Below are 9,319 nucleotides of genomic sequence, written 5' to 3'. Positions count from 1 at the left end.
ATAGTATGTAATTTATACAATTATATTAAAATTTTAGGGGAGGGGAGAACAAAAAATACATTACGAAAATTTCGCCTAGGGGGCTTGGCCCACCCCAGCCAAATTAATGATCCGCCTTTGAATATATCGTAGTTATTTTATGGACTTTAAGGCGACTAACCCGCCTATCATATGTGAAAGGTTTTGGTCCAATAAGGTCGTTCTTCTTTTTATTCTTTTTTTTTTGTTGACATAGGCAGGTCGTTCTTCTTACAGGTAAGGTGAATGTTATTATTCCACGTTACCTACCTAGTCGATACCTGTCATGCAACAAAGATGAATTTAATACACAATTAACACAAACACACACAAAACACACTTTCTCTTATCCTATTTTTCTTTTCTATTTAGCTAACTTAACACGAGCTCTCATTTTCCATAAACCATATAATTGTTTGTCAAAGCAAGATTACTCTAAAGAGTTTTCTACTTGAGAATTGAAGCCTTAATTAGAGCTTGTAAAACATCATAAACTTAACTAAAAAGGCGATCCACGTATGGCGATGCACACCAGTGCTTTATCACTCACTATCGTCGGCATTTTAGGTGAACATGAACAAAACTTTACTCGTTCATATAAGTTCATGATCATTTACTGAATACATGCATCAAGTACATCTATACATCTTATCAATTTATGTTTTTTTTTGTTACTTCAAAAAGAAGTATTCATTATGCATCATGATTATCTAATTATCTCCAAACAATTGTACGTAGTATGCATCTTCACACATCAATACATGAGAAACCATGCAAAGTCAAGTACATATCATGTCACTTTTTATTAGCTAATTATATCTTAATTTCCCCTTTAAAGAGATTGATCTTAGACAAAATCTTAATTATTTCACTTATCTTATGTCCATTTAACTCATAATAAGATTAATTCTAGCTTAATAATAAGTAATAATTATAACGCGCGGATCGATCGATTCTACCCTCACCTGATCATGTCTTCTCCATTCATCCTAGCTCAATCAATGAAAGGGGTTTAGGTTGTACATGCAAGGTTGATGCATGTCTAGGTTTAACATACTAAGCTCCTTAAAAGTATTTCTCTAATTTTCTTTTACTTAAAAGTAATTTGTCACACTTTATACGCTACCTAGGGTTGAGGCTAATTATATTTCCTTATAGAAATTAAATTAGCTAGCTAGTAATGTTGTAGGCTAGTATTAATTAATACATTGATCCGTAACAAGTTTCTTGTGAATATACGATGATAATTATCTATTTTCACGTCCTTCACGATATTTACAAGTGTTTACTAAACATCTTTTTTCCCTTTCAAATTTATGTTTCAGGCAACATAATTTCAATATGTGTATACCTATCTCCATTGTAAGTTCTCTTACAACCATACATATATATGTTGTACGGAATATTTCATTTTGTTAATGTATTACACTAGTATCGGTATTAATTTCATAATATATGTTACACAACATTTGTTGCAGGCCTACATATTATAGAATCTACAAGAAGAAATCAACAGAGGGATTCCAATCAGTGCCTTATGTGGTAGCACTCTTTAGTGCAATGCTTTGGTTATATTATGCACTCCTCAAGAAGAAGGAATACTTCCTCATTAGCATCAATTCTGTTGGTTGCATAATTGAGACTTTATACATCGCCTTTTACTATGTTTACGCCTCTAGAAAGGCCCGGGTATGCATGTATCAATTTATTCACTCCCATTTAGGCTCCGATTGGTTGGATTTAAAATATTTTCAATGTAAAATGAAATGATTTTCATGAAAAACAATTTACGAAGGAAAACACGATTCCAAATTAGTTTTCCGTTGTTTGGTTCCATGTAAGTAAAATGAAAATGAAAGAGAAAGTAAGCATATAGTGAGAGGAGTGTACAAGAGAGATAAGGAAAAGGAAGGAAAACATTTTTCCCTTCATTTTGAAGGGAAAATGGTTTTCCATCATTGCGAGAGCAATTTTACTCTAGTCCTTTGCAAATCAAACAATGTAAAATTGAAATAAAGGAAAACAATTTTCCCGGAAAATGTTTTACGGCCTACCAAACGGAGCGTAATCTTCAGAACAATTACTCCCTCCGAGCTGTCAAAAAAAAAAAATTACTCCCTCCGACCAGTTCACTTGGTTTAAATCGCGCTATCAGCTTGACTATCATTGTTTTTGCTTTGCTGCTGCAGATTTTTACAGGCACGCTAGTTCTTTCGCTTAATCTGGTGATCTTTTCTATGATTGTTCTGATCGTTCAATTAAAACTAAATGATGGGATAGACCAGGTTAAAGTTCTTGGTGTTATTTGTGCTGTTGTTTCCATTGCTGTTTTTGCAGCTCCATTGACTATCATGGTAAACAAACCTCGTTTCTTTCATATAATTAGACCAGGTTGTATGAAGAACTCGCGGTCTTTTAATTAACCCTTGTCAGTATCTTAATCTTTCAGGTGAAAGTAATTCGAACAAAGAGTGTTGAGTACATGCCATTCACTTTATCCTTCTGCCTCACGTTGTGTGCGATCATATGGTTCGCATATGGACTATTACGAAAAGACCCCTTTATTTCTGTAAGTCATTTTAAGTCACCATCTTTCAAAATTCTCCTTTTAAGGCTACGTTTCGTAAAGCGTAAAACGTTTTCGTGGAAAACAATTATCCCTTTTCAATCATTTTACGTTGTTTGGTTTGACAAGGGATGAAAAACAATTTTTCATAACTCTCTCAAAGGTGGAAAAACCTATTCAATTTGAAAGGGAGGTAAATCACTGCTCTCATTCTCTTATAAGGAACCAAACAAAGGAAAACTGGTTTGAAATTGTGTTTTTCCTTGGAAAATCATTTTGCACTGAAAATGTTTTACACCAAAAACAGCTAATCTCTCAGCACGCTCATTTTCTTGTTTATCATCAAAAACCAGATTCCGAACATTTTTGGTTTCGTCTTGGGAGTACTCCAGATGGTATTATATGCAGTCTGCAAAAACTGCTGCATCCCCCAGGAAACAGCAGTTCAGACGAATTCAGGCAATCCTACCAACTTGGTCACCGGAAACATGGCAGATCGAAAGGACATAAGCAACGAACCACCCCAAACTAAACTCTCAACTATTGATCCTGCAGTCTGATTTCTGATATAGAGTTTAGCTTATGTATTTATTAGGAAAATTAGGATCATCATCATATTCATATATGGAGTAAAATCAAATGTAATTCCCAACAACCATTTTTGTTATTCAATGCAACTATATATGAACTACCTAAATTACTGTCACGCTTTTTTCTGGTTGCTGTCATTTACTCCCATGAATTATGTGAACATGTAGTTACTACTACCAGAAAGATTGTTGGAGGATAGGTAAGGGTCATGGGATTTGCTTGGTTTAGTAAAAACAACACCGTCCGAGGACTTTATATTCTGGATAAGGTTGAAGAACGTGAGTCTCTGTAAGAAAATGGGAGGTAACTAGGAAAGATTCAAACCACGAGAGGTAGACAAGTTAACAGAGTTGCAAGTTTGCAACATGGGTGAAGGTACCTAGGGGTGTTAATGGGCCTAAACTTCTCGTGAACTATTCGATGCTTGGCTCGAGCTAGTCATGCCTGGGTTCGGCTCGAGATCTTAAAGAGCCAAGCCTGAGCTATCAATGGCTCGATTAGAAATCTCGTGAACAAGCTTGAGCCGAGCCGAAGGTCACGAGCTTGGAGCTTGAGCCTAACTTGTAAAGGTTCGGTCTCAGCTCGTTAACACCTAGTCGTTAACACCACTAGGTGTAGAGACGAAAGACTCATTGTACCATCTATGGTTTACATCGTATCTAGGTGTTGGTTCCTCCAAAGTTTCCCTCGCGATAGCTAAGGGGTCAATTAGAAACAACCTCCTAACCAAAAAAAATTCCCTTTCAGAGGATTGGGATATACAAAAAAAATTCAAAAAATAAAGATAAATTCTCAAGCATAGGGAGAGCTTCAAGCTGCTGCATTATAACACTCTAACATACAGGTATAAAATACTGAATCCATTGAGTATTTCCTGAGTCATAAAAAATGCAGAACAAAAAAGGAACATATCATCCGCAATCACGGAAAAGAAGCAAACTTAGCAAAAAGACTCTGCATACAGAAATGTTTACAAAGAGTCAAAGGTGCCTTTTTTTTCTTACCGAAGATATACACTCTGATTCTTCTATGCAATATACCCCCGTCATCTGATTTCTCCTCATATCTGCCAATATTATCAAACAAAAAAGAAAAAACTACGATCAAACATACATGGTGGGCATTTTTGATCCTCCATACAAAGCCTCGACACATTTTAGTAAGTTGGTAAGGCGAAAAAAGATGAAAATAACCGAGGGCATAGACTGGTATTCTAGTTAGCCTGCCCTAACCATTTGTACAAGCTGAGGGGTGAATCATCATCATCAGTAGACCTGTTCAACGGGCCAGATTAGGGCCGGGTCGGGCCGGAGATAAACGGACCGGGCTTTTAACGGTCCTCCAGCCCGTTGAACAGGTCTAATCTACATCAGTATCACCCATCCGAGTTTTCATTTGTGCCTTGAGCGCTTTGCCTTCTTTTCTCCCTCAAATTCTCTCCCCACATCTTAGCCTCGGCAACCGCTCTCTCTCTCTCTGAATCCCGATTCAACATCCTCGCCGTCTCTTTCGGGGAGTCGTCCCTTTCAGACGACCCACCTCCACCTTCCAAATCCAACGTTTGTCGTCTCTTTTCCCGCCAATTCTCACCCCACATTTTGGCCTCTGCAACCGCACGTTCTCTATCTGAATCCTTATTCAACATTCTCACTGTTTCTCTCGGGGAGTCGTCTTTCTCCGAGCCACCGTCCAAATCCCATTTTCTACCAGAATTAGCACCATCCTCACTACCCCTTGTAATTCTTCCACCATTCTCATCTCTACTACTAGTCCTATCTTTCATACTTGGATCATATGCTTGGTTCGCCAGATAAGACAGTGCTGTTACTACATCTCCAATAAGGGGACGAGCAGCTGCATTTTCTTGTATACACATGGATGCAACTGCCAAAGCTTGGTAAAGTCCTCTTGTCGGAAACCTACTTTGTAACTGAGGGTCTGCCAACTTCAAAAATTTTCTCCGGTCATTGAACAAAGGTCGTGCCTGCACAAATAAATGATGTTCTAAAACTATCGACCATAAAGGGAACTAAAAAGATTCACAACAAAAAAAGATAAGAACTTGCCACAAACCACCCCGTTCGGTATCATTTTTTGTTTCCAGTTTTCTGTTTTTTTACAAAACTAAAAACAAAAATATGAAAACCATAAAAAGTAGTTTCCAGTTTTTTGTTGTCATATGATTACTGTAAGTATGACTATTTTTAAGTTCATGATTCAATCTAAATCATTAAAACCAAAAAAACAAAAATCGGAAACTACCAGTGATACCGAACGAGCCCTAACAACCAATTTCCCGACCCAAAAGTATGGCTAGTTTATTTCTTTTGAAACCCAAAATTAAAAGTTCAACATTAAATGACTTCAGTAGAAGGAGCTTAATACAAAACAATCATCTTACCCAGGCTACAAGGTTCTGCTCCCCATGAGGACGGTTGCTGTCAATGGATCGACGACCAGTTATCATTTCTAAGAAAACTACTCCAAAACTATAAACATCAGACTTCACAGTCAATTGCCCTGTCATTGCATATTCAGGGGCACAATAACCATAAGTGCCCATCACCCTAGTAGAAACGTGCGATTTGTCACCAGTAGGTCCTAATTTCGCAAGCCCGAAATCAGAAAGCTTTGGATGGAATCCTTCATCTAACAATATATTGGATGACTTGAAATCTCTGTAAATAACTGGAGGGTTTGCTTTATCATGGAGGTATTCCAAACCTTTTGCTGCTCCAGCTGCAATTTTCATCCGGGTATTCCAGTCAAGGGGTTCTTTATCAGGTGGAAAATCTACAAGGACACGGTTTAACTATTGGTCAGAGTTCTAAAACCAAAAGAAAGCAAATTATGTCGAGATATATTAGATGGATACAAAAACTTATTGAAAAAAACAAAGAGATTCTTCACGGAGATGTGCACACAGCTCATAGGTTCTAAATCTCACAAGTCATAATGACATAACCTTTAGTGTAGTTAAGATAACTTTGCATACAAATATAAACCACTCATCCTGAATATAGTCAGTAGTGTAAAGCAGCTTTACATCTCAATTGCCGAAGAGATCCTCAGTGATACCGACACGTCATTACTTAATCAAAAGGACAAGTTACACATTCTTGCATGAACAATAACTAGAAAGGGTAGAAACCAACTCCACTATGAGCATTTTGCATATATAAAGTAGAGAATCAACTAAGTTAGAACTGACACACCTTATACACTGCGAGAGGTTACAAATCATCAAGTATTGCAATTTGGCTACAGATATTGTCTACCTTACGGTATATTGGCACATCAAAATGACAAGTTTGTTCACTAGGGGGGGAAACTGGACCTAAAACCTTGTGCAACTAGTTTTACATAGCTAGCGATTCAATATAGTTTAAATTTTCGGATCTTGATCATTTGTTGGTTTAAGTCGTAACTATCTAAAAATTACATTCTTGTCAAGCATGGAATTCTATTCAAAACAAACTGACCCTTAAAGGTGAACACTATCCAAGAACCAAATTGATGAAGAAGAAGAATTGATGAAAATTCAGTTAGATGAGGAATCGTTACCAAATAGATGATCTTCTAATGATCCCAACGCCATGTATTCATATACAAGTAACCTCTGATCACCGTCAGCACAATAGCCTATCAAATTCACTAGATTTACATGATGTAAGAGACTGAGCATAAGAACCTCTACAAGAAACTCTCTATTTCCTTGGAGACCATTTCTGTCCAATTGCTTAACAGCAACAACCTGCGAGCAACACACAGCTGTCTGCAATTACAACTCATGCTAAATAAGGTACAACGTGCAGCATAAGTGAGTGAATTACGAGTTAAATGTCAGTAAGACTTTTGGAAGTATAAGACCCTGAATCCCTTAATGAACTCATAAGCCGAAAGAGAGCACTATAGTAGCAAATAAGGTAGTTTGTTTACGTGGCAGTTTCACAAATATAGTATCAGAATCATGGTCCCAAAAAAATATGCTTTAACCGCAGGAATATAGAACTGAAAGTCAAGACAATGGAATTATTGCGTAATAAATTAAATGTAAGATCTAAGTTTCCCCTCTTCTCCTGCTCCATCAACCCCCAAACCCAATCCCACAGAAGAGCATATGAGAAATGGCAGGTAAAGATGTCCTCCTTCATGAAAAGTGCAGTGCCGAAGTTAAGTAAAAGATGTTGCATAAAATGGTAAATCGGGGTCATGTAACCTTGAACACCAATCAGGAAAGGAAACAATACACAATGAGCAACTCAGACATAGTTCAACCGGATTAGACTGTGATGCCATCCATTTCAAGTCTTACATAACTGAACATCCACCCTTGAATATAAAACAACTTCTATTGTTGATAAGTCACCCTATATAGAGATCTATATAAAATAATGGATCCTAACTTCCAAGTTTGTATGATCCACATCTTAGAAAAAGTGGATCAAAGCAGAAACATAATGAGTGATTGGCAAGAATGGGTACCTGATTAGTCTCCAGTTGCCCTTTATAAACACGACCAAAACCGCCTTCCCCAATAAAGCACTCATCTCTGAAGTTCTTGGTGGCAGCTGCAAGCTCACGAAAAGTGAATGTATGGGCACTACTATTAATATTGGCAACAGGTTCATCCTTTGAAATGGAAGATTCCCGCCTTAGCCCGACATTATTTCTTGCTTTCACCCGATCAGCTCCTGAAGATTCACATCCAACATTTGTTTATATCAATTCATTTGCCAACACCAAACAAATCCAAATAACAAAAACTCCCTTACAGAGTTATAGAGATGCAAAATCAAAGAAAGATTCCATCTTTCCACCCCAAATGATCAGTCTACCATTCTTTAGCAACAAAAACTGATTGATCAGGTACTCAAAATTCATCAATATATACATCTATAAATAGGCATGTAAAACTTACTAAACCTAGCAAAAAAGTAGGAATTTTACCAAATTAAGTTATGATACTTGTAAAGTGAAACAAACCAAAAGAATTCCATATACTTTCAATAATCCACACAGTCCAACAACATTGATTCAGTATATGAAATGAAATTCCAAATCCAGAAAAAAAGTAGCAATTCCTTTGAAATCTTTATTCCTTTTTTTTAACATAAAGTAAAATTCAGCTCAATCCTACTACAATCATATCATAACTTAATCAATCAATTCAATCAAAAAGCCAAAAGTTACCAATCCCAATCATAATCATAATCCAAATTCAATACTTGTAAAAAAATTCCCAGATCACAAAAATGAACAAATTGAACTCACCAGAAGATAATTTAGAGATGTTTGAATTAGAAGAAGGAGGTGCATCTTTGCGATCATCTTTCTCCCCAGAACTTGGATTCAATCTTTCTTCTTCCTTTGATTCAAAACATGAAAAACACCCCATCTCCCCAGTCAACTACACACACCCCAAAAAACAACAAAAACAAGAACTTATCTTTGTTTTCTTGATTCACAAAAATCAGCAATTAACACAAAACTCAGCTCTCAAAATCTCCTCCTTAATACAGAATCAATAGATACACACAGAATCAGAAAAGGGGCATCAAAATCTTTGATGGGAAAAATTACTGTGTTGCTTGAAATTGATTTAAACAGTAATTAACATATGTTAATTTTTAATCAAAAGAAAGATTTGAAGAAGAGGATGAAGAGAGAAGCGTGTGGGTAAGTTGCTTCAACTGAAGAAAGAAAGGAAAATGGGGGGAGAGTGTAAAATAAGGGGGCTAAACGAGAGAGAAAGAAAGAGAGGGTGGAAACTTCTTATGTGAAAAGTGAAGGAGATTTGGAATTTAGATGAGACCTTAAAATTTCATTCTTCACCACAATTTTTAACTCCCCACTATTTAATCTTCCACTTTGACCAAATTATTTAAATATAATCTCTCTCCTAAACATGTTGTATTTGGGGTCTCATTCTCCTAAGATCTACTACTTGGAAACTTGAGGTGTTTGGTAACTTCTTTAACTACCTACCTATGTCATCATAGGTGTCCTAAGTTCGACCTCACGTCCTCACGCAGTCACGCACATTGTACGAATATTTGGTCATAATTTTATACATCCTAGTTTTTACTTATTTCAGAACTGATAGTTACGGAGTATGATCATGATTTTATTCATTTTAATTTT

At 36.5% G+C, this 9,319-nt stretch overlaps 2 protein-coding genes across 2 annotated transcripts; one reads left to right on the top strand and one right to left on the bottom strand.

Moving 5' to 3' along the window:
* The first annotated feature begins 225 nt into the window (after positions 1 to 225).
* LOC110785682 (bidirectional sugar transporter SWEET15) lies at positions 226 to 3,290 on the top strand. The gene is made up of 6 exons (XM_021990168.2): positions 226 to 585; positions 1,344 to 1,380; positions 1,497 to 1,707; positions 2,208 to 2,372; positions 2,468 to 2,587; positions 2,938 to 3,290. The coding sequence occupies exons 1-6, from the start codon at positions 537 to 539 to the stop codon at positions 3,142 to 3,144; spliced, it is 789 nt and encodes a 262-aa protein (XP_021845860.1). The 5' UTR covers positions 226 to 536; the 3' UTR covers positions 3,145 to 3,290.
* A 684-nt stretch (positions 3,291 to 3,974) lies between these two features.
* LOC110785742 (serine/threonine-protein kinase PBS1) lies at positions 3,975 to 9,007 on the bottom strand. Its single transcript, XM_021990244.2, has 5 exons — positions 8,450 to 9,007; positions 7,661 to 7,869; positions 6,740 to 6,929; positions 5,577 to 5,968; positions 3,975 to 5,159 (listed from the first exon to the last, which is right to left on the bottom strand). Exons 1-5 carry the CDS (start codon positions 8,571 to 8,573, stop codon positions 4,551 to 4,553), a joined length of 1,524 nt encoding a protein of 507 aa, XP_021845936.1. The 5' UTR covers positions 8,574 to 9,007; the 3' UTR covers positions 3,975 to 4,550.
* Between the last annotated feature and the right edge of the window lie 312 nt (positions 9,008 to 9,319).

The sequence above is a fragment of the Spinacia oleracea genome, chromosome 1 (genome assembly GCF_020520425.1).
Source record: "Spinacia oleracea cultivar Varoflay chromosome 1, BTI_SOV_V1, whole genome shotgun sequence".
Taxonomy (NCBI): Eukaryota; Viridiplantae; Streptophyta; class Magnoliopsida; order Caryophyllales; family Amaranthaceae; genus Spinacia; species Spinacia oleracea.
This window is presented reverse-complemented; position numbering and strand designations above follow the sequence as displayed.